The sequence below is a fragment of the Pan troglodytes genome, chromosome 21, assembly GCF_028858775.2.
Source record: "Pan troglodytes isolate AG18354 chromosome 21, NHGRI_mPanTro3-v2.0_pri, whole genome shotgun sequence".
NCBI lineage: Eukaryota > Metazoa > Chordata > Mammalia > Primates > Hominidae > Pan > Pan troglodytes.
The window spans coordinates 52,272,936-52,300,362 of record NC_072419.2 but is presented as its reverse complement, the minus strand read 5'-3'; the positions used below and the strand labels follow the sequence as shown (position 1 = coordinate 52,300,362).

The 27,427-nt window shown below is 54.6% G+C and overlaps 2 protein-coding genes across 3 annotated transcripts in view; both read right to left on the bottom strand.

Annotated features, from left to right (window-relative positions):
* The window catches only part of SLC12A5 (solute carrier family 12 member 5), a 38,430-nt gene extending 24,605 nt beyond the window's left edge, over nucleotides 1-13,825 (bottom strand). Inside the window, exons 1-3 of one of the 2 annotated variants that reach the window (XM_016938021.2) lie at nucleotides 13,705-13,825; nucleotides 530-624; nucleotides 35-166 (exon numbers count right to left, since the gene is read on the bottom strand). In XM_016938021.2, coding sequence (XP_016793510.2) covers nucleotides 35-166; nucleotides 530-624; nucleotides 13,705-13,825 — 348 coding nt within the window. Of the gene's footprint in view, nucleotides 1-34; nucleotides 167-529; nucleotides 625-6,156; nucleotides 6,554-13,704 lie in introns of those variants that run through there. The other variant, XM_016938022.4, reaches the window with a different exon arrangement.
* Nucleotides 13,826-18,981: 5,156 nt separating this feature from the next.
* MMP9 (matrix metallopeptidase 9) lies at nucleotides 18,982-26,683 on the bottom strand. The gene is made up of 13 exons (XM_003316973.5): nucleotides 26,462-26,683; nucleotides 25,428-25,660; nucleotides 24,907-25,055; nucleotides 24,488-24,616; nucleotides 24,222-24,395; nucleotides 23,791-23,964; nucleotides 23,225-23,401; nucleotides 22,956-23,111; nucleotides 22,004-22,283; nucleotides 21,744-21,883; nucleotides 21,266-21,416; nucleotides 21,066-21,169; nucleotides 18,982-19,287 (listed from the first exon to the last, which is right to left on the bottom strand). The coding sequence occupies exons 1-13, from the start codon at nucleotides 26,597-26,599 to the stop codon at nucleotides 19,169-19,171; spliced, it is 2,124 nt and encodes a 707-aa protein (XP_003317021.2). The 5' UTR covers nucleotides 26,600-26,683; the 3' UTR covers nucleotides 18,982-19,168.
* Between the last annotated feature and the right edge of the window lie 744 nt (nucleotides 26,684-27,427).

The following is a 27,427-nucleotide window of genomic DNA, read 5'->3' as shown; positions in this document are numbered from 1 at the left end:
TTTTCTTCCATTTCTCATCCCCCGAGGTCCTCACCTGCACCGGCTTCTTTTTTCCACCCTCATTGTTTTCTGCCTCTTCATGCTCCCTACTTCCCTGGGGCAGGTTGGTGTAGTTGGCCAGGCCACTGAGCAAGGAGGACACCATAGGGCTGGTGTCCATCTCCTCCTGTGGAGGGAGGGTGTCAGTGCTAGGAGGCTGGGGGAGCAAGTGGAGTGAGCTGGGTGGCGAGGGGCAGAGGAAGAGATGGGGACAAGGAGCACGAAACTATTCAGGTTGGGATGAGATGGGAAAGGAGGAGGAACAGGTGAGGAGAACGGGGTAAGAATGGTAGGATGAGGAGAGGAGGGCAGGGAGCAGAGGGAGTAAATCCCAGGAGGGAAAAGGAGGGATGGGGAGGCTCAAGGAAGAAGGTAGACTCAAGGGAGGGGTGGAGATGAGGGTATTGCTCCCTAGGGAGGGAGGGAGAGAGCAGCTGATGAATCAGGATAATGAATTGTAGGTGGGGGCCCAACAGCCCTAGCAGCCCACCTCAAACAAGGCCATGTTCTTGCCGTCATACTCCTTTCCCTTCTCTGTGTCAGTGCTGTTGATGAAGGGACTGCTTTCCTTGGGGTTGCCATCACCTGAGAAGGGAGAGGGGTCAGGGATCTGGAACCAATCAGTTGTTGTCCAACCACCTGGGCATACAGTGGTGTAGCCACAGTAGCCCTCTGAATCTCAGTTCGCGCATTGGGAAAATGGGGCTAATACCACCTTCCTTGCAGGGTTGCAGTTGACAGCATGTATACAGAGCCTAATGCACTAGCTGGTATGCACTGCGTATTAACAGATGTGTGAGTGCTTCCTTGCTCTTGGGGGTCCTATTCCATTTACCAGGACACCCCAAGACTCTCCAGAGTTTCCTTCTTAACTATAGCTGGGCTCATACCGGTGTTTGGGGTGGAGGCATGTTCTTTCCCAGTGGAGAAGGTCTGCCTTCCAGGAGCACTACAGATCAAGGCCCCAAGGATGTGCCACTTCTTGAAGAAGTGACCCCCTCTGACATCTCCTATGCCCTTTATTCATCTTCATTCACAATGTGTTTACCAAGTGTCTACCGTGTGCCAATACAGGCATGGGGGAAGCAGGGTAAGACACAGAAGACATCATCCTTGTTCTCAGGAAAGCAACCCAAGTGCAGGGAGACAAACCAGTAGCCAGGAATTTCCAATCTGGCATGGTCAATTCTAGGATAGAAGATCAAGGGACTGGGACACAGGAGAGGCATCCAGCCCAGCTTGGGAGGTCATGGGAGGCTTCCCAGAGGAAGTGACGTGTCCGCTGAAAGCTGAAGAATGAGTAAGAGCTAGCCTGGGAGGGAGGAAGGGAGGGTGTTCCAGGCAGACAGAATAGCAGAACAGCATGTTCAGTGGCCCAGAGGTGACAGTGAATAGAGTGGGTTAGAGGAATGAAGTATGATCTGGCTGGAGTCTGTGGAAGGGGCAGTGAAAAGTGAAAAGGTGAGCCTGGGAAGGGAAGCGCGGGCTGGTCCCTTAAATGATTAGCAGGTCGTGTTCAAGAATGTGAACCTCATCCAGAGGGCAATGGGGAGTCATTGAAGAGTTTCAGGCAAAAAAAAAAATACCATGAATAAACCCATGTTTTAGAGCCATCACTCTGGCTTTTAGGTGAAGAAAACAGAGTACCGTAGTTAGAGACTTTCAGTAACCCAGGTAAGGGCTGATGATGTGCCTGACCAGAGCAATGTAGAGCAACAGACAGAATTATTGGCATATTTCCATGCCAGATGTTTGGGGAGGGGGAGAGGAAGAACCTAGGATAATGTCTGCGGTTTCTAGCACGGGTGAATGGTTGGATGATGGTGCTATTTGATAAATGGGAAGACTAGAAGAGAAGGAGTTTGGAGGTGGGGAAGATACTGAATTTAGCTGAGGGTGAGGCACTGTAGGGCACTCAAGTGGATACATGCAGAAGCCACCTGGATATACGAATCAGGATACATGCAGCAAAGAGGCTAGGCAGGAGAAAGAGATGGGGGTAAGCTATGTAAACATGTGTAGTATGCGTGTGAAGCCATGTGCCTAGATGAGATCACTCGAGGAGAAAGTATCTTGGGCACCAGGGGGGAAGGTCCCTTCAGAAAGATATAAGAGGCCCCATAGGTACATTTCCTTGGCTTCAGCCATGACCCTTCCTCAATTCCGGGGCTGAATTCCAGCAGTTGACATCTCTCTGGACACCGGAGAAACTCCCCGCTGATCAAATTCCAAGTGAAATTGAGGCCCTAGGCACCTAGATTCTCCTGTCCCCTCGATGGCTGACATCCCTTTCTCCCCATCTCCATCCATCTGCGTCTTCCCCATCCTCCTCTCTACCTCCGGGAAACCTTCCTCAGTCACCCAGCCAGAGCATGGCCTGTCTCTGTTATAAAACCAATCTCTTCCTGACTAAAAATTGGGCCAGGAGGAGTGATGCCTCGCCTGCTCCAAAGAAACCCACCACCCAGTCTTCTGCCACCACCTCCACCTCATCCATCAAGGCAGAAACTCCCGGTTGTCAAATAGGGTGCAATCGTCAGCTCTTTCTTCTCACATATGTGAGTTCCTGGGAATAAGAGACCCACCTCCCAGCACATAATAGGTGCTCAGGAAAAGTCTTTGGTGCTAAGTTCTCCAGGGCTCCCTTCTGGACCCCAGGGTCTCAGAAGAGCTCTCTGGGACCAGAGAACAGGAGAAACAAGGAAGAGTTCCTTTTAAAATGCTGATAGTATGCCTCCTGTTCTCAGCACATCATGGTGTGGACTAGAGACTGAGGGGACCTGAGGTGAAAGGATGTTTCCTAACGGTTAAAAAAGGGGGCTGGAGTTATGGAAACTGACATTCCAGTCCCAGCTTCACTGGCTGCGTCGTCACTTTCAGCAAGTCACAAATTCTCTACGCCTCAGTTTCCTCCTTTGCAAAGGGATACTAACCAAGCTTAACTCATAGGGCTGTTGCTAGGATTAAATTAAATCATGCATATTAGGTGTGCCCGCCACGAGTGTGGCTATTGCTATCATTACAATTGCGATTATTATTAACATACTTGGTGCCCACCCAGCCGGGGCTCCCCATCCCACATCTCCAGCCGCATATCCAGCCGCAAGATTTTGGGGTCCTGTCTCCTATGGAGCTGGGTCCGTTTCCCCGCAGCATCCCCTCTTAGGGCCAGGACAACCAGACAGGAGAACCCCTCCCCTCTGCCTTTCACACCCCCTCCCAAGCGCCTCCTCCTTCGCGGAGGCGGGTGGCGCTCAGGGGACAGGAATAGGGGCTTCCTGGCCCGAGACCCTGCAACTAGGTGGCCCCGCGCCGGTCTCCATGGCGACCGCGCAGGCCGAGAGCGCAGCGCCGAGCCTAGCCGGCCGCGCGCCCGCAGCCGCTTATGTAACGCGGCGCGCAGCGCGGAGCCAGACTCCAGGCCGGATCCGGGCCAGGAGATGAGGGCAGGGGAGAGGGCGGCTAGGTAGGCTCGTTCTGGGTCCCGCCTTTCCAGTAGCTGCCTGGGCGGGACGCCAGGCTCCCGGGACTTGTCAGCCAGGGCTGATTTCGTCCCCTCCCTGAACGCCAGGCGCACTGGTTGAGGGGGATGGGGAATGAGCTTCCGAGTTCTCAAAGGACCAGAACAGCTAAGGGGAAACTCGCCCTGATTCCCCGGAGCCAAGAGTAAGGGTGATGCGGGAGCGCCGATCGGCGCGCGCGCGAGAGGCAGGGCCAGACTGAGGCTGAGCCCTCCCCGCCCCCGCCCCCTGGGAGCTCTCAACCCGAATCGGCTTTCAATTAAGCTGCGGCGGCCAGAGCTCCCGGGGAGGAAACAGGCGAGCGGCGCAGGCTAAGAAGCCTCCCCGGGGCCTGGGGCTGGGCCTGGGGGAATCCCTAGGCCAGCTCCGAGAGGGAGACGGGGCGTCAGACCCCAAGGGGAATGAAGACCGGGACACATCCCTGGGCTCTTCTTTAGTCCAGAAGTGCCCTCTTGCTCGGGCCATCCCCACCTGCCCGAGGTCAGCAACCAGTTCCTTCCCGTACATCCCCAAGAATCTAGAATCAGAGATGTCAGGGGCTCTTGGCCTGATGGTCCTCTCTCAAGCCCAGAAGGTCCTTAGCACCTCCTACCACCATCTCCAAGCACCGCTTGGAGGAGGGGGGACTTCTCTCTCTGGGACCCACAGCACATGACCCAGGTTCTGGCCATTTGAGTTCCAGGTCCTGGACCCTATGTATAGAAAGAAGGTCTCCAGATGGGTCCGCTGCACTCAGTGTCTAGAAACTAACGGAGAGGGGATAGAACTGAAGCGAGTTCCTAGTTCAACTCTTGCCTCACACACACTGATGCCTCTTTTCTAGGCCTCCTGAGCCCCTGTGGAAACCCCAAGGCCTGGTGAAACCTTGGCAGAGAAAGCGGGTGCTGGGAAATGGGACCATACCTGGTGTCTGAGGGAACAGAGAGATGCTCTCCATCTGAGTCCCCCTCTCAGAGTGGAGGCATCTGAAGGGGATCCCGGATGGAAAGATCCGCGTCGGGATGCCTGGCGCTGCCTCAGACTCAACTTTGCCAAACCCCCTCCCCCTCCGGCCAGAAGCCCGCGGGGGAGGGGGCGGACGCTGGATGAGGTGATCCCAGGGTCACTGGGGAGGTGGATGAGAGGGCCAGCTAGAAGTTCTGGCACCTGTATACCACTCAGCCCCCAGGAGGAATGAGGAGTTGCGGGAAGCGGCGGGGGGTGGGGGGGAGTCAGACAAAGGATCAGGGACCCTGGTGTCCCCAGCCTTTCCAAGCGACCACTTGGCCCTGAGATCCAGGATCCGGAGGACCTCAGAGTCAAGGTTGCCAATCCCTAGAAGACCCTGCTCTTTCAGCCCTAGGCGCCATCCGCCAGAGGGATCTGCTGGAGTCTAGGCTCATAGGGTCAAGCAGTGCCCAGGGGAACGTTTGAAGGCGCTGAGCGCAGACAGCAGGCGCGGGAGGCGCGCTAGTGCGCAGGGGACGCAGCGCCGCTGGAGAGTGGGGGGTGGGGGTGGCTGACAGCCGTGATAGATGGCTGAGACCGCTCGGGGGCGGCGGGGGGCCTGGGAGCCTGAGGGGGTGGCTGGCCCCAAGACCTCGGAGCAAGGAAGCCGCGGAGGAGGGCGGGGGAGAGCGGGAGCAGCGAAAGGACTTGTCGCAAGCCCCTCGGCTCCTTGCGAGTCTCCGCACCCACCGCAGCGCGTCCGCAGTGTCCGCGTCGCGGCGCTGAGGAATCAGCCACTGGGACCCCATTTCTGAGGCCTCACTGGGGAAGCTAGCAGAGCTAACTAAAAAGACTCCCCCCCGCCCCGCCCTGGACCGCCCCAGGGAACTGAGAGGAGGGGGAAAGAGGGAAGAAAGGAGGGTGATCTTGCTTCCCGTCCTGAATAGGAACCCACGGGAAAGCGAGAGAGAGATTCTGCAAAGTAGAGCTGAAAATCTATGGAGGAAGTACGCTTCAGTCTGAGGTCGGACCTTGGGAAGCCTTGGGGGAGGGGTCCCAGATTGCACCAAGGGGACAATCTGGGTGTCTTAAGGAGACACCACAGCCCGGACGGGGGGCTGTCATATGGCTCCAACCCCCTCCCCCCCCCACACACACACGCACACACACACATACGCACACACACACACACACACACACACACACAGCCACCTCTTCCCCCATCTTCCAGATGGAAGTCTTAGAACGAGGGACTGCAGCAGACTGCGCCCCCCGGCTCCACGGGTGCCTGCTCTGCGCCAGGACGCCGGGGTCCCCTGTCGGGGAAAGGAGCCCTCCTCCCGCCGTCGAGCTCCACATCAGCCCATTCTAGGTCTTCTATCCCCTTCCCACCGCCTCCTCGGTTTAGCGAACCCAAGTCAGCCCGAAGCCGTGGGCAGCGATAATCCCCCGGCCCGCAGCTCTGCCCCCGGGCGCGGCGCATTCCAGCACCTTGGACAGCGCCCGGAGCATTCCAATGGAGCTGAGCTCCAGGCTGCAACTGGCGCCCACCGCCCGGGTCAGTCCCAGCCTCCTCTCTGAAGGAGGTGGCCCCCGCTCCGCCTCTAACCCCAGAGCTGCCTCCTCTCCTCGCTGCCCCCTCCCCCGCCGCCCCCGGACCACAGCTTACCCGGGTTGGCTCCCCCATCGCCGTCCTCGCAGTCCGTCAGGTTGTTTAGCATGGTGGCGGCGCGGCCCCTGGTCCGGGGATGGCTGCGCCGCCTCGCCCGCGCCCCTCTACCCGCCTTCGCCGCTCTCTCGTTCGCTGTAGCTCTCTCTCGCTCTCCGCTCCACGGAGGAAGAAGCTGCAGTGCCCGCCCGCCCGGCGCACACACACTCGCACACGGACACACGCTCACACCCGCGCGCGCCCCCTCTCAGCAGCGGCGCTGCTCACCTCATCCCGTATGCAGGAGGCGTGAGCCACTGGCGGGGTTTTGGGGGGAGAGCGGGAGGGAGAGAGAAGAGAAGATGAGGGGCGGGCAGAGCGCGACTAGTGGCCCCCTTGCACGAAAACTGGGGGATTGCGTGGGTGGGATGAAGGGGGTGCTTCAGGGGACAGGGCCTCGCCTCCCTTGAGCAGACGCAGCTCCCCCCACCCACTCTCCGGGCGGGGCCCGGCACGTGGGCAGGTGCCATCCCGCGCCCTAAAAATAACGGCAGGGAACTAGGTCGCGGCCGCGGGGAGGCGGCCCCGCAGCGGCTGCCTGACTGGGGGTCTGGGGTAACCCCCAGGGGGAAGATAAAGGGCACTGAAGTGGCCGTGGAGGTGCGCCATGGAACATGGGGCCCTTGGGAAGCCTCTCTGCAAGACTGGAGAGGCCAGCCCTGAAGTGGGGGAGGAGAACCAGACCCTCTTTCATACCACTGCTCAAGAGATTGGAGCTGGAGGCATGTAGAGCCCAGGGCCCATAATTAAGCAATGTGCTACCCCCAGGGGCGTTCAGGTCACTGGGCTGACTGACCCAATCTGTCTTAAAATGGGTGGGGTAGCGCCTGAGAAGTTCCAAGGAACTCTGTCATTGTGCTTAGACTGACAAGAGTCCCAGCGTCCCACCCCCAAGACAAGTCCCTGGAGCCCACAGCCAGGGACCTTCTGACTGCGGACTGATCTAGAGATAAGACCTGGTGAGGAGGAGCAGAAGAGGCAGCAGTCAGGTTCCAGGGACCACTGACTTTCCACCAGGGATGGTGCAGCCTCTAGGGAGGACAGGCCGGTCCTGAGGCTGGCCAGGGACAAATTGGGGGAGGGCGGAATGAGGCCGCCTGTCGGTTTGAGACCAGATTTTCTCCTGGGGCAGAAGTGTCTAATCCCCTAATCCAGGATTGCTTTCTGAGGCTTCCAGAGCCGACATGCTCTCTGTCCTCCTCCCCTCTTCCCTTAGGCCAATCCCCCAGAAGCTTGATCATCCTGGGACCCCTCAGAGCCCCTAGAGTCCAGGTTTGAGCCAGTGGTGCAGACATCTCAGGAAGTGGCATCAGAGGTTTGAAAGCTTTGAGTCTCTAGAAGATCTAAACATCTGAGGGTAGGAGCAGATCGGGGTAAACAATCTTCACACTGGTACTAGCTCTCTCCCTGGCTCTCTAAGTTCCAGAAAAGTTCTTCGGTTGGGAAAAGATCAGTCATTGTATCTTACACACAGCTTTCATTTCACAGATGAAAAAACTAAGGCCCATAGAGGGAAAATGACTGCCTGTGGACATAATGCCGGTGGATGGCAGAATTTGGTCTAGCATCCAGTTTGCTTTACTCCAGTTTAGGACTCTCTTCATTGATAGAACTTATAAAAGTGGTCTTGCCTCCATAGAAGAGACAAGGATGCAGTCATATCCATGCCCCTCAGCAGCCTCTGATTATTAGCTCCTGAAAAACAAACAAACAAACAAACAAACAGGCACTACATCTGAGATGTGCTTTCTTCCTTTTCTTGTGCTCAGGCTTCAGAGGTGCAGGGCTAGAATGGACTCTTGGCTTGCAACTGAAGGGGAAGCCTCCAGAAAACCTGCAAAAATCCTAAAGAGCCATTCATATCCCTGGAGACCGGGGTATAGGACAGCACTTTTTTCAGGACCATGGACAGGATCCAGGGCTCAGCTTTACTCGTATTAATACAATTTGTCAGTGGCTTCAGATTGGGTCAACCGTGGAGTTTTCAGCAGCTGACTCAAAAGTGCCTCTGAGGGACCTACCAATCAAGTATCGCTGCCACTTGGTTTTTTGGACACCCAAAGGACCCTTCAGGGTGGAGAGTTAGCTATTCAGACAAGTTGTGGGCACTGGTATTCTTGGCTCTCCCAGAGAAAAAAACCACCAAAAGGGTGAGATGAGTTTGAATTAGTGACAGAGGTTAAAAGAAGCCAGTGTTCAAAAATTTTTAAGCATGCCACTCCACTCTACACACACACACACACACACACAGCACTAGCAGCAGCAGCAGCACTGTGTTCTACTACTCTGCAGAGATGCATAACAGTAAAACACGTGTAGCATGTTTGTCAGAGAAGTGCTGTAGAATGAAGGAGATGCTAAGGTTTTTCAGTAATCCCAGGTCTGGCATGTTCCCCTGGGGTTATTTTCCTTCATTTGTGGTCCAGCTTTGGCCACTCAGAGACTAAGCCCATGCATGGGGAAACCTAGATTCTAGGGAGTACGGGTGAAGGCAGGAGTGATTCCTCTTTCCCTGGGGAACCCATCTGTCCACCTTCACTAGAGTTCCCATCTCAAGAGCCATCTGAGATTCAGGAGATAGTGGTTCTGTCGTATCCTCTGCCCCCAAATTCTCTGTGTATCTCTGGGCAAAATCAGGTTCCTCTCTGTGGGCCTCAGTATCCCGTCTGTAAAAATGAGTTAGGTCGTATAATCCATGGCACTTCTTCCTGCTCTGAAAACTCTTAGTGCTCTATTAATCTCAGACCAAAGCCACATATCCCTTCCTAAGGAGCCCCGACCAAGTGAGCAGACAGTCCCAAGGGGGGGCCCCAGCCCCTCCACTGACACCCCTCACCTCTCAGGAAGACTGTGCCCTATTCTGGCCTCCAGCCAACTCTCTGTGGTGAGGTTTAGAGAAAACACATGGCAGGCACCCACTACACTGCCAGCCTGGCACTGGCCAGTAAAAAGTGACCCACAGCTCAGAGCCCCAGGAACCTGGCTGCCAGCACAGCATCCCCTCCACACCAAGAACCCTGGGGAGATCTGGGGCCAGGGAAACCCTCTCACTAAAGCAGCACAAGATGCAGAGCTAGGGAGGGTCCTATTTCTAAACTCTGAGTCTCTCAAACTCATACCCCCTCCCACCATATGTCTCAGAGAGAAAAAAGCTCAGAGAAGCTGCCTCCTGAGTGTCAGGATTTGGGAACTGGAAGAGATATTATAAATTATTTTCCACTCTCCACTTATTGTGAAATTGGAGTCTGAAAATGGAAAGGTTCATATTTTCTTCATGGGGTGAACTTGTAACAGACTAGGGACTAGAACCCAGCCCCTTGACCTCCTGTTCGGGACTCCATCCACTGAACCAGGACAAGGGGCTGTTTGGAGGAAGCTAGAGCCACCGGACTGGGTCCTCTTTTCACAGGAGGCAGGCATAGCATTCCTCCTTATGGCTCAATCCCTCTCCCTCCGCATCTCCACTGCATTACCCCCACAACCTAACCCACCCACCACTGGCTGTGGCCTTATGGGCCCAGGGTCCTGAATGCCCTCCTTCACTCTTCTTCTTCCCCACCCACATGCCCCATCCTCGGACCCAAAACCGTAGCAGTGAATTGATGAGTCCAGCGCAAAGCACACCCCACACACACAGGGCTCACTGCGGAGCACGTCAACCACCACTGTCTCCGTGGCAACCGGGGGTTTAATTAACAGGCTGCAGCCCCATCACCATAGCAACAGCACCCCAACAGCCCCTCATTCCTCTGCAGACTCAGTCCATCTTCCCTCTTTCCCAATCCGGACCCCTTTCTCACTGCACTCACCCCCCGATCCCCACCCCACCTGGAGAACTGAGGCCTAAAGATCGCTCTGGTTCATTGAGAAAACGGGAGGGGAGAGGAGGGGGATGAGAGAGAAAGAGAGAGCAGCCTGTCACCATGGCAACTGCAGCCCCGTTCATAACCAGTTTGTTGCCATGGAGATTCCTAGGGCTCACCTTGGGCTGAGGTACCGGGCAGTGAGGTTCTGAGTTCTGGCTTGGGGATGAGATGACTGGAGATCTCCAGATCCAACATATATACCAATAACAGCATTATTCTTCCCAATTTACAGATGGAGAGACTGAAACATGAGGTTTGTGTCTAGAGAAGGCAGACAGCTTCATCCTTCCAAATCATCCAAAATCTTAGCATTTTTATGGTTAGAAGGACCCTTAGATAGCTTCCTGTTCAACTCCTTTATACTACAGATGGGTATATTAAGGCCCAGAGAGGGGAAGAAGTGTGCCCAAGGTCACACCACAGAGCCTGAGCTAGAACACAGATGGGCTATATTGTGGTCTTGCTCCATCCTCCCAGCATAAGTTAGCTCCCTCTCCCTCCATGGGGACACATCCCAACTCCTGTTAGTCCTACCAGGCCCAGGGCTCTTTTCAGGGCCCTGACTCCTCCCTGAGAAATGGAGGCACAGTAGAGGATCAGATAAAGGAATAGGGGAGCATCTCAGAGTTGTAACAACTGTCACCAGGTCTACTTCTGTTCATCCAAGTCACCATCAATCTCCCATGACACAGGTGAAGCAAGTGAGGTGTGTGGCCCGCAATCCAGGGTTAGTGGCAGATTTGAGGCTTGGCCTTGCCTTGCTTCTTTAACTCCCTGTAAGTCATGTTCTCACCTATGGTTCATCCTCTGGCAGCAGAAAGCCCCTCAAGTGGCAAACCCCACTCATTTGGCCCAGAGTAAAAGATAATACACACCCACGCCATCTCCCCCAACCTTTCCCAATCTTAGACATGCTGCTATCCCTCCCTTTGGGTGAGGACAAGAGGTGGAAAGAGAATCTATCAGGGGCTAGAGGGCTGACACAAGAACAGCTATGGGAAAGATACCACCAGATGCTGGGTTCCCCTAAGTAGCCCTTGTCTACTTCCCCATACAGTGATCTGCCAGAGAGGAGGTGCTTGAGACTGTTTCAGGCTTAAAAGGTTAAAAGTCACCCAAATCATTGTCCAGATGGAACTTCCAATACACTCCTGCACACAGGTACCCACCCCTCAGATAGACACAGAAATGTACACATCAGCACACCCTTCAACGTGCTGGCAATATAGTGACACACAGAAGCACTGAGTGAGTCACTGACCACCCCACAGGTCATCAAAACTAATGGGGGATGCTCCTCCCACAAGACACACACACACACACACACACACACACACACACACAGCCTCTGCCACAGCACACAGCATTCCAGGCTCATACACACCTGCACACCCAAAGTTTGGGGGCTGTGTTTCACTTCGACCCCAGCGAAGTAGTGTGAGTACCGGCATCTGAGAGTGTGAATGGGAAAACAGCAATCACCTTGGGACATAAGAGAGGGCCGTCTTATTCCTAAGCCAGGGGATGAGAAGCGAGAGAAGAGAAGGCAAGGGTAGAGAAGCAGGATCCCACAGCCACCCTCCTCTCATCTTAGAGCATTACACACCTACTAAGTGCCAGGCTCTGGGTCTGGAACTCAGAACACAAAGATAAAGGAGATGGTCCCTGTCCTTGAGATGTTCCAATGGAGGATACCCATAAGTAAAGAAAACGACTGCCATCCACCGGGACGTGTGCACTAAGGGTGCAGTGGGTGGGCCGAAGAGGAAACTGAAAAGGTTTTTGGAAAAGGTTAAATGAGCTATAACTTACAGAACGAATAGGAGTTTTCCTGGCTGATGGAGGTGGGAGAATGAATGTGGACAAGAACACCAGAAGCAAATGAGGAAAGAGAATGACAGACTTAAGGCTTTGGCCTTTATTTTGCAAGTGATGGGGGGCTTCTGTGGAGGAGGGCTAGGGCAGGACTGGAGGCAGAGAGGCCAGTGGAGAGGATGTGGTCGTGGCCATGTGAGGCTCGGAGCAGGGCGATGATGACAGAGGGGGGACCGATGCTGCCAGATTCAGGATAAGTTTCAGAGGTGAATGGCCAAGACGTGGGGATCAGTTGGATTTGCTGGAAAGAAAAAAGGAAGGGTTGAGAATGGCTCCAGAATTTCTGACTTTCAAACCTGGGAGGCTGGTAAGGTCATTCATGAAAATGAGAAAAGAGATTATGAGAAAGATGAAGAGTGGAAGGAGCCCAAGAAATCCAAGTGGCCACAACCAGGAGGCGTTCGGTTCCCGGGACTGGGGCCATTCGGAATTCCAGGCCTCAATTTGGTCATCTGTACAATGAGGAGGTCCGCCAGATAACCCCCTAAGGGTTACTCTAGGGGGTTCGGCGCTTGGGTTTGCTTCGGGGCGAGCTCACCTGCGGCTCGGCAGCGACCCCTGGCGGTCTGGGGAGGCTTCTTCTCCTCCTCCTCCTCCTCCTCCTCCTCCTCCTCCTCCTCCTCCTCCTCCTCCTCTTCCTCCTCCTCCTCCTCCTCCTCTTCCTCCTCCTCCTCCTCCTCCTCTTCCTCCTCCTCCTCCTCCTCCTCCTCCCCTCGCTGGGGCCACTACAAGCCGATTCGCCTTGTTCCTTCCAGACCCGAGGGCCTCAGAGCCAGGGAGAGGACCCCTGATGAGTGCCCCCTGAGGGGAGACTGTGCACGCACCCAGGATGCTACTTCTCCACCGAAGGCCAGAAGGATCTTTCCCCTCCCCTATACTCTGTGCCCTGCGTGTAACTTCCATTACAAGACCCTGCACAGGGCCCGCGAGGAAGACGCCCCCAACCCCACCTGAGCTGGCTCCTCCCAACCCTTACGGAGCTCGAGCAGACAAGGAGCTAAGTGGGTCCCCAAGAGTCGGGATCAGCGACCCTACGGCATCCTCCCTGAATCTCGCTGCCCAGGATCCATACTAACTTCCCTGCCTCCCGTCTCCTTCCCGGGATCCCCAGTCGCTGTCCGCTAAGCCTCCAGGGAGCTAGAGGATTGGAGGATCCGCCAGGCACCGAGGACCCGCTGACCTGGCACCTGCCTCGGCAAACCTGACTCAGTTTTCCTCCCGCCCTCGACCCCACCCCCCTCCCAGGCCCCACTCCCATCCTCCTGGCCCAACTCATTCCCTACTGGTCCCGCCCTTTCCTGACCCCAAACCAACCTAGTCCCGCCGCCTCCCCTTTAGGGGCTCCTGACCATCCCCCTTCAACACACAGCCCCCTTTTTCCCTAGTTCCACCTCCTCACTCTGGTCCCGCTCCCTACTCGAGATGTCCCCGCCCCTTTAGTGCCCTACGGCCTACTCTCCACCTTGACCCCGGCCCTTCCATCACCAGACCCGCCCCCTTCGCCTCCGTCCAAACCCCTTCCCTGGCCCCACCCCTTTCCCTTGTGGCCACGCCCACCTCGCGTTTGGCCCCTCCCCCTCCACACTTTGCGTTACGCGGCCCCGGCCCCTTGGTTTCCTAGTCCTGGCTCCATTCCCCTCTCAGGCCTAGGGCTGGGACCCCTCCCCGCCCCCGGTCTTGGCCCTGCCCCCTTCAACAGACGGTCCGCCCCGGCCCCTCCCCCTCGTCCCGCCCGGCCCTGGCAGGCCCCGCCCCCTGCGGCCTCTACCTTTGACGTCTTCCCCCGGGAGGTGGCGGGGGTCTGCGACCGAATGCCGGCGGGACTCTGGGTCAGGGCTTCTGGCGGGCCCTGCGGGGGGCAGCGAGGTGACCGTGAACCTGCGGCTCATGGCGCGGAAAGGAGCCAGGCGGCCGCGGCAAGGGCCGGGATCGCACAAGTGGCTGCAACCAGGCTCTAGGAGGGAGAAAGAGCGGATCCCCCAACCCCCTCCGCCCGCCCGCCCCCCGCGAGACGCGGCGCCGCGCAGGGTCCTAGTGCCCGCTGTGCGAAGGGTTCCTGAATCTGGCCACTTCGCTGGGAGGCCCTGGGCTCCCCAATGCCACCCGAAGGGCCTGAGGAGGCCATCTGCAGGTGAGAGTCGTCCCTACAACGGGGGCACCTCTGTTAGGGTCTCCTAAACACCTGGGGCTCATTCATTCATTCATTCATTCGGCACATGTCGATAGCGCTCCTGTGTTTCGGTCAATGGTGCGAGGGATACGTCGGTGGATGAGATCAACTGGCTTCTTGCCCTCAAGTGGCTTAAATTCTAATAAGGAGAAAAAGATTATAAGTGAGCAAATGCATAGATGAGATCATTTGAGATTGGGTGTATGTTTAAAACTAGGGCCATGGGATAATGGGTAAGAGGGAGGACTACTTTAGGGGTGGCCTGAGAAGGCCTCCTAGAAGATGTGGTATTTGAGCTGAGACCTCACTGATGAGAAGGGCCAGCTATGCAAAGATCTAGGGGGAAGAGTTCTCTAGAAGAAGAAACAGCAAATGCAGAGCCTTGGAGTGAGAAGGAGTCCCGACTGTCCAAGAAACAGCAAGGCCATTGTGTCTGGAAGAGAGTGAGTGGAGAAGAGAGTGACTGGAGATGAGGGAGGAGAGAAGGGCAGATCATGTGGTCTTCTGAAGGCTTTGGGGAGGAGCCTGGATTTTTTGAGCAGGGGAATGATGTGATCCAATTTATAATTTAACAGGATCATTCTGGCTGCTGGGCGAAGGTTCAACTAAAGAATGGCAAGAGTAGAAGCTGGAAATCTAATTAGGAGGCTCCTGCAGACCCCAAGCTGGGGGGTGATGACAGCCAGACTAGAGTGGTGGCAGTTGTCTGATTCCAGTTAGGTTTTGAAAGTGAAACCATCAGGACCCACTGATGGATCGGATGTGACACGTGACCATAAGAGTGAAGTCAAGGAGAAATCCTGGCAATTCACACACTGCTGGTGGGAGTGTAGTTAGGCAAAAACTACTTTGGGAAACTATTTGGAAACATCTACTGAAGGTGAACATACACATATCCTTCAACCCAGCAGTTTTTCTCCTAGGTATATACCCGAAAGAAATGACTACTTGTGATCACCAAAAGACATTTACCATGAATGTTCATAGGGGCATTGTTCATAATAGCCCCAAATTGGAATCTACCAAATGCTTGTCAACAGTAAAATAGAGAAATAAGTCGTAGTACCTTCACACAATGGAATACCATCTACAATTCTCAGAACAATATGGATGAATCTCACAAATAGAACCTTGATAAAAAAGAGTCCAGACACAAAAGAATACATACCCTATAACACTATTTAAATACAGTAAAAAATAGTCAAAGTCTATCTAAGCTGTTAGAAGTAATGATAGTGGCACTGGGCGCAGTGGCTCACACCTGTAATCCCAGCACTTTGGGAGGCCAAGGCTGGTGGATCATGAGGTCACGAGTTCAAGACCAGCCTGGCCAAGATGGTGAAACCCCATCTCTACTAAAAATACAAAAATTAACCATGTGTAGTGGTGGGTGCCTGTAATCCTAGGTATTTGGGAGACTGAGGCAGAGAATTGCTTGAACCTGGGAGGCGGAGGTTGCTGTGAGCAGAGATCATGCCACTGCACTCCAGCCTGGGCGACAGAAAAAAAAAAGTAATGATAGTGGTACCCCTTGGGGAGAAGAGGTAGTGATTGCAAGCAGGCTTCTAGGGTGCTGATAATGTTTTGTTTCTTTTTTTTTTTTTTTTTTTGTCTCTTGAGACAGAATCTCACTCTGTCGCCCAGGCTGGAGTACAGTGTCATGATCTTGGCTCACTGCAACCTCCACCTCCCAGTTCAAGCAATTCTCCTACCTCAGCCTCCCAAGTAGCTGGGATTACAAGGTGCCCATGACCGTGCCCAGCTAATTTTTGTATTTTTAGTGGAGAGAGTTATTCACCATGTTGGCCAGGCTGGTTTTGAACTCCTGATCTCAGATGATCCACCCGCCTTGGCCTTCCAAAGTGCTGGGATTATAGGCATGAGCCACCATGCCCAGCCTCTTGTTTCTTGACCTGGTGCTGGTTACACACTTGTGTTCCATTTGTGAAAATGTCTTCAAATGTACACTTATGATAGATACATTTGTATATTTATTATATTATGGCAATGGTTCTCAACTGGGAGCAATGTTGACCACCAGGGAATGTTTGGCAATATTCAGAGACATTTTTGGTTATCACAACTGGAGCAGGGGCTAGTACCAGCATCTAGGGGCTAAAGGCCTCTTGGGCCCTCTAGGTTTGTACCAGGGCTGCCTGGCCATGAGTCACAGTTCAACATTACCCTGCTGTACCCCATCCCCACACTGGGGCCTTCCTTAGCAGAGAGGGCTGACCCTGAATGGGCCTGGCATCTGGCCGTGGATCCTGTCACCTCCTAGAGGAAGACACCAAACATGCTAGAAGGTACAGTGTAGATGTACAGTGTAAGACAATCCCCCACAACAAAGTATCCAGCCCAAAATGTCAATAGTGTAGAGGCTGAGAAACCCAGTACTAGAAAAGAAGTTTAAATAACTGATTACTAGATTTTAGGACTGATTAGGTGTTCAGTTTGATTGAGGGTGGATGATGCTGTCTCTTATTAAAGTGGTAACAACAGAGGAGCACGTTTGGAAGGTGAAACCCAGGAGTCAGTTTGGACCCGTTAGGTTGAGAGGTCTGTTTGCCAGCTAAGGAGCCATGTAGAGTAGGCAGTTGAACATGAGTCTGGAGCTCGGGGCAGGGGAGAGGAGGTTACGGTAGGAAACATAAATTTCACGGTCTTTAGCAGAGAGATGCTATTTAAGGCTGTGGGCTACCAGACATCACAGGGAATGAGTATACACAGAGCAGAGGATTCCCACGATTGAGCACAAGGGTGCCTCTGTCACCAGAAGAGGAAAATCCACCCAGTGAGGTAGGAGGAGACCCAGAAGTAAGGTTCCAGAGGCCGAGAGTTTCAGGAAGAAGGGCAGGATCCACTATGTCAATGTGGGGAGAGTTGGTGTGGGATGAGCAGAGAGGAGCTCCTGTCACATCTGGCTACAAGAAGGTCATAAATGGCTTTGAAGAGGGTGACTTTGGTGGTGTAGTGGGGTGGGAGCCAGGCTGGAAATGGCTGAGGAGAGAATGGGAATTGAGGAAGTGGAGACAGTGAGTAGAGACCATGCTTTTGGGAAGTTTTATTGTGAATAGGGATAGGAAGGTAGAGAAATAGACTAGTATCTAGTGGGAGGCAGGGGTTAAGACAGATTGTAAACAATCCATGGCGGGGAATGTTTGTACGCCAAGTGGGAGTGGGTCATTTGAGCAAGAAACAGATGAAAGAGGAAGCTCAGGAGGGCAGTTTTCTGGACTCCTACTTAAATTCCCACGTGGGCCCTGATCAAACCCATCATCTCCACTCACAGGCCCCAATCTTTCAGTCAAGTCCCTTTGCTAACCTGTAAGGTCAAATTCATATTCAGCTTGGCATTCAGGACTTCTCTCATCTAGCCCAAACTAGCACTGCTATCTTAACCATTCTGGAATCCTCTCCATTCCCTCTTAGCCACCTGCTACTACCCCATGCTGGAGTTCTGAGCCATTTGAAGTTCTCCAGACACCCACTGCTTTTTCTCTTCTTTTTCTCTTCGTGCACTTGTACCAAGAACCCACATTCAAATCCCACTCTTATCACTCACTAGCTATGAGACTTTGGGTGAGTTGTATAACTCTCTGTGCCTTAGTTTCCTTATCTGTAAAACAAGGGATTGGTGATGGCAGTAATAATAGTACATACAAAGTAATAGGAGTACCTATCTCCTCTGGTTGTTTTATCACACAAAATGCACATAGAACAGTGCCTGGCACATAGTGCTATACCGTGGGTAGCTACTAACGTCAGGTATATGATCCATATTTTATTTATCCACTGACTTACTCCTGGGCAGCTAGGTTATTGCCAGTTTTTCACTAACAAACAATGCTGCAATCAACATCCTTCTATGTGTTGTCTTGTGCACACATGTGAGGGTCAGAAAATAGTTACATTTTTAGGTTTAGTGGTTCTTGGTAAATTACCCTGTAAGAAGATTGTCCCTTGCACAGGAAGAAGCTCGTTCATCCTTTCTGATTCAGTTCCGGTTCAGATGTCATCTTGACTGAGAAACGTTCCTGGACCTCAACCACAACACAGACACACACACATGTGCACACACACACACCATTATTGTAGAATAAAAGATCATGCACTGCACACTCCCCAAGTGTGATCCCACCGCCACCAGCCATAGAATCACCCTTGTAAATAGGTCAGACTCTCTGGAGGTGGAGCCTGGAGTTGCATTTTAAGCAAGTTCCAAGGGGAATCTTATGCATTCTAAAGTCTAACTCATTTCTCTATCCCCATTGCCCAGTACAGGGCCTGGCTCCATGTAGGGGCTCAATAAATGTTTAATGAATGAATAAACAGGTTGATCATTTCCTTGACTGTAAAATAGAAATAATCACATCATACTTTCCTAACAGGAATGATTGAATATGTTAACATTTACAAAGTGCCTAGAACACTATTTTTTTTTTTTTTTTTGAGACGGAGTCTTGCTCAGTCACCCAGGCTGGAGTGCAGTGGCGTGATCTCGGCTCACTGCAAGCTCCACCTCCCAGGTTCAAGCCATTCTCCTGCCTTAGCCTCCCAAGTAGCTGGGACTACAGGCGCCCGCCACCACGCCCGGCTAATTTTTTCTATTTTTTTTTAGTAGAGACAGGGTTTCACCGTGTTAGCCAGGGTAGTCTCAATCTCCTGACCTCGTGATCCACCTGCCTCGGCCTCCCAAAGTGCTAGGAGTGAGCTACTGTGCCTGGCCTAGAACACTTTCTGGCACGTAGAAAGCACTCTATCAGTTATTTGTTTTTCCTTTTTTTTTTTTTTTTTTTTTTTGCACTCTATCAGTTAAATACATACATGCATACATACGTGCATACATATATAAATAAAGTCTGCTTCTAAAGGTTAGAGAATCCAAGTTTATTAGAAACACTCCAACAAAAAACGAAGGTGAGAAGAGAGGGCCCAGCCCACCTCCACTCCTCCCTTTCCTCCAGAACAGAATACCAGTTTGTATCCGGCAAACTGGCTCCTTCCCCAGGGTTGGTCCCAGTGGGGATTTACATGGCACTGCCAAAGCAGGACGGGAGCCCTAGTCCTCAGGGCACTGCAGGATGTCATAGGTCACGTAGCCCACTTGGTCCACCTGGTTCAACTCATTCCGGGAACTCACGCGCCAGTAGAAGCGGTCCTGGCAGAAATAGGCTTTCTCTGCAGGAGACAGGCAGGCATAAGAGGAGTGATTCTAATTCTCCCACATATACAGAAATAGGAACAAGATCTTGACAACCATCTCTTCTGCCATTTCTAGAACTTTCTAAGGTTTTCACATATCACCTCCATCCCCCCCACCTGTGAGATGCTGTGAGGTTCTGTGAGATGCTGGAAGGCACAGACCTCAGTGCCCAAAGCACTGCCACAGAGCCTAGCACACAGTAGGTACACCATACACATTTTGTGAATGAACTAACAAATGAATAGACCAACTATCTTAATGCTCAGAACAATTCATTCAATGCTCATTCATTGAACAAATCTGTTCATTCATCATTTATTGAGCACCTACTATGTGCTTTGTTCAAGATACTGGGGATAAGCAGAAAAAATGCAGGCATGATCTCAATTATCTTGGTGCTTACACTCTAGTGAGGCAAGAGACAATTAAGCAAACACATAAATAAATGAGATTGGTTTTGAAAATATAGAAAGCGGCTGGGTGCGGTGGCTCATGCCTGTAATCCCAGCACTTTGGGAGGCTGAGGCAGGTGGATCACGAGGTCAGGAGTTCAAGACCAGCCTGGCCAAGATGGTGAAACCCCGTCTCTACTAAAAAATACAAAAAATTAGCCAAGCGTGGTGGCAGGCACCTGTAATCCCAGCTACTTGGGAGGCTGAGGCAGGAGAATCGCTTGAACCCGAGAGGCGGAGGTTGCAGTGAGCTGAGATCGTGCCACTGCACTCCTCCAGCCTGGGCGACAGAGCAAGACTCCATCTCAAAAAAAAAAAAAAAAAAAAGAAAAAAGAAAAAAATATATAGAAAGCTATGGAGAAAATAAAAACAAGTAAATAGATAATAAGCATCAGAGAAGGCCTCATTGAAGCAATGGCCTTAGCACTGAAACCTGAAGGAAGACAGTGGGATGGCCCAGTGACAATCTGGAGGGGAAGCTTTCCAGACAGAGGGAACAACTGGCACAAAGGCTGTAAGCTAGGAATGACCTTGATCTGTTCAAAGAGCAGCCAGTGTGGGTGGAGCAGAGTAAATAACAGGAGGAGTGGGAAGAGATGAGAACACGGGGGTGGAGTGTCAGATCCTCTTAATTTCTTTGACCTTGGAATTCATCTGGGGTCACTCCCAAGACCATTGCCCTCCACTCCTACCCCCTCCCTAATCTCATGGAATTTGTTAAAGGTCCTGGACAGCCAGTATGGTTTGGGCTGGGGTGTTTATAAAGAAGATGGCAAAAAAAATGACAGACTCGAAAAAGATTTTGGTGGCAGAAAATCTTGTTCACCTTGTCAACTGTTTGGATGTGAGTGGTAAGAAAGGGAAGTCAAGTGTAATTCCAGCTATAGTCCCCATATTACAGATGGGGAAACTGAGGCTCGAAGAGTAGAGAAGCAGTGACTTGCCCAAAGTCACAGAGCTGTGAATTGTCTTATCTCTCCCTGTAGCACAGTGCCTGGCACATTATCGGCACTTGATGACTGTTGTCTAATAACTGAGCTTCCATACAAACCACCTGCCGTCCTGTACTGAAGGAGAAAGAGCTTCCAGCCGGGGAGGCAGGAAATCTGGGTCCTGGTCTTGGTTGCATCCCTGACTTCCTAAATGACCTGGAGAAGGCCTCTGCCTCTGCTGGGATCTTGTCTGTGCTGGGGCATTTGTTTCCATTTCCAAGGGCTTTTTCTTCCTCGCTCAGAATTTGACCACTCACTAAGAGGAGCTTAGTGTGGTGTCTCACGAAGGGACCCTCCTCAGCCCTCACCTCGGTACTGGAAGACGTCGTGCGTGTCCAAAGGCACCCCGGGGAACATCCGGTCCACCTCGCTGGCGCTCCGGGGATCCACCATCTGCGCCTTCACGTCGAACCTGCGGGCAGGCGCGGAGGAGACAGGTGCTGAGCCGGCTAGCGGGCGGACCGACGGCGCCCGGGCTCCCCCTGCCGGCGGCCGCGGCGGCGCTCACCTCCAGAGGCGCCGCCCGCTGAACAGCAGCATCTTCCCCCTGCCACTCCGGAGGGCCCCGGTCACCTGGGCCACGTCGGCGCCCAGGCCCAGCTTGTCCAAACGCCTCGGGCCCAGCACCGACGCGCCTGTGTACACCCACACCTGGCGCCCTGCAGGGGAGGAGGGTCACGTCGGTTTGGGGGCGCGGAAGGAGCACGTACTCCTAGAACGCGAGGAGGGAGATTCCGGCGAGGCCTTTCCTAGCCCGCGTGCCCGCAGTCCCTGCAACCCAGGGGCAGAGGCGCTGGGTAGAGCGACGCGAGGGCGTGGAGAGGAGGGGGCAGAAACTCAGCCGCCCCTACGTTTGCTAAACTGCGTCCGCCAGGGGGCGTATTTTTCTAAAACGCACAAGACGTTTCGTGGGTTATCGATGGTCTCTTGAGCCTCCTTGACTGATGGGGATTGACCGGGCGGGGGAGGGAAAGTAGGTAACTAACCAGAGAAGAAGAAAAGCTTCTTGGAGAGCGGCTCCTCAAAGACCGAGTCCAGCTTGCGGGGCAGCGCGGGCCACTTGTCGGCGATAAGGAAGGGGCCCTGCGGCCGGCTCCCCCTGCCCTCAGAGAATCGCCAGTACTTCCTGAGAAAGAGGAGGGAAAGGACGGGCTCCAAGCCTTGGACACAGGGCCAGTGGGCGGGAAGGGATGGGCAGCCCCTCCGCAAAGCCCCCTCCCGCATCCACACAACCCCGCCTCCTCACCCATCCTTGAACAAATACAGCTGGTTCCCAATCTCCGCGATGGCGTCGAAGATGTTCACGTTGCAGGCATCGTCCACCGGACTCAAAGGCACAGTAGTGGCCGTAGAAGGGCCAGCAGTGGGGGGACCTGTGGGGCCAGCTGAGGGGGGACCTGTGGGGCCAGCTGTGGGGCGCTCTGAGGGGCGGACAGTGGGGGGTCCGGTGGGGCAGACCGTCGGGGGAGCCGTGGGCTGCGGTGTGGTGGTGGTTGGAGGCCGTGGCTCAGGTTCAGGGCGAGGACCTAAAAAGAGACACGGGGTGAGACTCTTCCTATTCCTGCATACCTCTGTACCCCTAGAACATCTGCTCCCCTAAGCCTCTCAGTGAAGCCTCCTCTGGCACACAGGCCCCTCCTCACTCAGCCTCCCTTCCCAAACCACAGGACTTTCTTCTTCTTCTTTTTCGTTTTAAGCGACATCCTCTATGGCCCAGGATGGAATGCAGTGGTGCAATCATAGCTCACTACAGCCTCGAACTCCTGGGCTCAAGGGATCCTCCCGCCTCAGCCTCCAGAGTAGCTAGGACTACAGACATGTGCCTTCACGCCTTGCTCATTTATTTTTTGTAGAGATGGGAGTCTGGCTATGTTGCCGAGGCTGGTCTGGAACTCCTGGGCTTAAGCAATCCTCCCGCCTTGGGTCTCCCAAAGCCCTGGGATTAGAGGCGTGAGCCACCATGCCCAGCGTAGACTGGCTTTTGAAGTCACACCTATCTCTCTCTAGAGTCTCTTTATCACCACCTCTAAGCACTGACATGGCAGCGACTGGGCCCAGGCTCTGCTTCCAGATAGACGTTGAGGTCCCACCTCTCCTGCACGCCCCGTTCCTCCCCCGACCCCCAACCCCCAATTCTTTGGTACTGTGGCACAGCCACGCCCTTTCCCCTCCTCCTCCCATCCCTGCCCCTGCCTCACCATAGAGGTGCCGGATGCCATTCACGTCGTCCTTATGCAAGGGGGGCCCCTCAGTGAAGCGGTACATAGGGTACATGAGCGCCTCCGGCACTGAGGAATGATCTAAGCCCAGCGCGTGGCCGAACTCATGCGCCGCCACGAGGAACAAACTGTATCCTGGAGGGAGAGGGAGCCTGAGACGTGAGCGCCGGGCCGAGCCCCCAGCCCTGGCCACCCCACCACCACCACTGCCGGGAACCCCAGCCCCGGAGCCTCGGGACCACGCCTACCTTGGTCCGGGCAGAAGCCCCACTTCTTGTCGCTGTCAAAGTTCGAGGTGGTAGCGCACCAGAGGCGCCCATCTCCGCGGCCCTCGCTGGTACAGGTCGAGTACTCCTTACCCAGGAAAGTGAAGGGGAAGACGCACAGCTCCCCCGCCGAGTTGCCCCCCATCACCGTCGAGTCAGCTGGAGAGACCCAAGGCCTTGGATGAGCCAGGTGGATGAGTCCAATAAGGAGTCAGGGGCCGACCCGACAGGGAGCTAAACAATCTTGGTGGCCTAGGGGGCGCTGTAGAGCACTCCTGAGAAGAGGCTAGACCCGTGGGCGGTGCCTGGGACACCAGACCAAGGAAGAGGCGGCCAGCTGGGCAGAAAAGGCCGAACCTTAGTGGCTGGGGCGGGGCCATTGGAAGTCAGGGATAGGGGTGGAAATGTGGCGTAGGTGGGCGGAGTCACGGTCGTCCTGAGGACCAATGAGAGTGGAAAGACAAACTGATGGGAGGGAAGAGCCGCGTTTTGGGGGCCAATACATGATGAGAGGGCGGGGCTGAACCTGGTAGACAGGGCGGAGGTACCTCGGGTCGGGCAGAAGCCGAAGAGCTTGTCCCGGTCGTAGTTGGCGGTGGTGGCGCACCAGCGGTAGCCGTCGGAGCGACCGTCCGTGGTGCAGGCGGAGTAGGATTGGCCTTGGAAGATGAATGGAAACTGGCAGGGTTTCCCATCAGCATTGCCATCCTGGGTGTAAAGTCCTGGGGCGAGGAGGATGTGTGAAAGGGGGAGAAGGCGGAGACAGCACATTATAACCCCCAAGTGTGTCCTGTTCTTTGACCCATGGATGGTCTGCAGTTCATCCCATCTCTCATCATTTCTCAGATGAGAAAATTGGGCCCAGAGTGCGGGAGGGTGAATTGCAGGCCACACAGCACTAGTGGCAGAGCTGGAATTAGAACCCAGGACCGTCAAGGGTGGTGGGCGCCCCCAGCCCTCGGCGAGCCCCCACGCTCACTCTCGCTGGGGCAGAAGCCAAACCGGTCGTCGGTGTCGTAGTTGGCCGTGGTACTGCACCAGGGCAAGCCGTCGGAGCGACCGTCGGTGGTGCAGGCAGAGTAGGAGCGGCCCTCGAAGATGAAGGGGAAGTGGCAGGCCGCGCCATCTGCGTTTCCAAACCGAGTTGGAACCACTGCAGGAGGAGGGGGGACCGGAGTTAGGGCGGCGGGTGATGAGTGGGAGAGAATGAAGGGAATCAGGGGCCAGGAGGACTCAGAATCTCACCGACGCCCTTGCCCAGGGACCACAACTCGTCATCGTCGAAATGGGCGTCTCCCTGAATGCCGGGGCCAGGAGGAAAGGCGTGTGCCAGGAGCCCGTCCTTCCCGTCGAAGGGATACCCGTCTCCGTGCTCTGAAGAAACAGGTCGAGAGGAAGAGGGTTAGCCGAGTACTGCTGCGCAGATTGTGCGCTGCCCAAGGCAAGGGCTCCGAAATAAGTGCGGGCTGAAATCCCGCCTGCGCGAAGCTCTCCCAGCCTGGCGCCCTGGCCCTGTGCACTGTCTGGCAGGAGGGGCCGTATAAGCCAGGGCAGCGCGGGCAGGCAAGAGGAAGCCGGGGCCACTGCTGCCTCCACGGTCTCCGTGGTCCTCCCTTCCCTGACCCCGCCCAGGTCTCTTGGATTTTCCCTCCTCACGTTCTCACCCGCGACACCAAACTGGATGACGATGTCTGCGTCCCGGCTGTACACGCGAGTGAAGGTGAGCGGCGTCACCGCGCTCCACAGTGCGAAGGCGCGGGCAAAGGCGTCGTCAATCACCGCCCGCGGCAAGTCTTCCGAGTAGTTTTGGATCCTGTAGCGTAAGAGCCAGAGGAAGGAGGTCAGAAGTGAAAGGCTGGAGCGGGGCAGCAGGGACACCCCATATCGCAGAGACTTCAACATACACAATGCTCTCTACCGTCCACGCTCTCATCTATAAATTGCTTCCAGACTGTTTTTTTTGTCTACTTAGACCCTCACAATGGCCCTGGCAGGAGGACTTGGATTGCAAGAGCCATTTCCCTGAAGGAAAAACAGAGGCTCAGAGGTGGGGACACTCCCCAAGGGCCACACATTAAATAGTGAAACCCAGGGACGCGTCCAAGACAGGACATGTTCACCGCTGGCCCAAGAGCCAGACCCGCCCTCCCCGCCCCACCCCGCTGCCCCCACGGCCCCGGCTCACCAATAGGTGATGTTGTGGTGGTGCCACTTGAGGTCGCCCTCAAAGGTTTGGAATTTGCCCAGGTCTGGGACCCCGCACCGTGGGGTTCGCATGGCCTTCAGCGTGGCGCTGTCCAGCTCACCGGTCTCGGGCAGGGACAGTTGCTTCTGGAGAAGCAGCAGCGCAGGCCCCAGAGATTTCGACTCTCCACGCATCTCTGCCACCCGAGTGTAACCATAGCGGTACAGGTATTCCTGTGGATGAAGGGACACACACATGCCAGATCTCTGACCCCTTTCTCTGCCCAGCTGGGGCCAAAGGACTCCCTCCAGACACTCATGGAGGGAGTCTTTTTTCTTTTTCTTTTTCGGAGAGACGGTATCAGCCTACTGCAGCCTGGACCTCCTGGACTCAAGCGATCCTCCCATCTCAGCCTTCTGCATAGCTGGAACTACAGGTGCACATCACTGTGCCTGGCTATTTCTTTAATTTTTTTGTAGAGACAGGATCTTACTATGTTGCCTAGGCTGGGCTCAAACTCCTGAGCTTGAGCGATCCTACCACCTCAGCCTCCCAAAGTGCTGGGATTACAAGTGTGAGCCGTCATGCCCAGCAGGGACTAGCATTTAATAAAGCATTAAATGCTTTCCAGACACCAGTGCTTTCTGACCACCCAGGGATCTCCCCTCCTTAGACATCCTCAGCTCCTTCTCACCCCTGGATGCCTCTAGCCCATTTCTACCCCACAGCTGCATAAGGTTTGCCCCTGTTCACTCCCAGCCTATGCTTACCCCAGAACCCTCCAATGCCTCCCCCACCCCAAACCATTTCCCATTTCCCACCTAGGAAAGCCCCATTGCCCATTTCTGGCCATCACTGCTCAAAGCCTCCACAAGACCCCCCACTGCCTAACCCTGGACACCTCTGTTCTTCAGATATGCCCATCACCACCAACACACCCCTAAAGCATCTCCTCTGAGGCCCTGCGTCCTCTCTGGGACACTCAACACCCTCCCGGACAGGCCTCCCCAACTCTAGACTAGGTGTTTGCCCACCTCTGCCAGCTGCCTGTCGGTGAGATTGGTTCTCAGGTCTCCAGGGAAGAGCACAAGGGTGGACTGGCGCTGTCTGGGGGCAGCAAAGCAGCAGCCCAGCACCAGGAGCACCAGGACCAGGGGCTGCCAGAGGCTCATGGTGAGGGCAGAGGTGTCTGACTGCAGCTGCTGTTGTGGGGGCTTTAAGGAGGCGCTCCTGTGACCCCACCCCTCCTTGACAGGCAAGTGCTGACTCAGGGGTCAGGGTGTGTGTGTGTGTGTGTGTGTGTGTGTGTGTGGCAGCACCAGCATGAGAAAGGGCTTACACCACCTCCTCCTCTCTCCACTGCCCGCAGTCTCCACTGCCAAGTCAGGCAAGACCCCAGACCCGCAGGAAACCGCAGGCCCTCAGGGGAGGGGTAGGGTTTTGCAAACTGCAGAGCTTGTGGGAACTGTATGAAAGGGAGGGAGGGGGATGAAGCTGGAGGGATCCCCCATCCCTTGGTCTGAAAGCCTCCAGTGGTCAGCCAAGGGAAAGTGATGGAAGACTCCCTGAGACTTCTTTCTGAATCTAATGATCCCCCTGGCCCATCCTTGGCCTTTTGCAACACCCCCTCCCAGGTCAGATCTCCTCCCCAAACCCCTCCCCACACTCCAGGCTCTGTCCTCTTTTTCCCTCCCTGACAGCCTTCTTTGACTCAGCTTCCTCTCCCTGCTTCATCTGGGGGCGGAAGGAATGGGCTCTGCTAGGCAGGGCTGGGGAATTCCACTGGGGCAACCCCCTGTCTTCCGCAGGCTGAATCTTCAGGGCAGTAAAGGGGACAGTAGCAGCCTCTAGAAAACAGCAGACATGGCTTTACTCTCTTCCTTCAGGACCTCGGGCAAATGTCTTACCACTTTGAAGTGTTTCCTCAGCTGTAAAAAAAAAAAAACGGGGGGTGGGGGGCTCTTTGTCCCTAAATTGATGTGAGGATTAAATGAGATCAA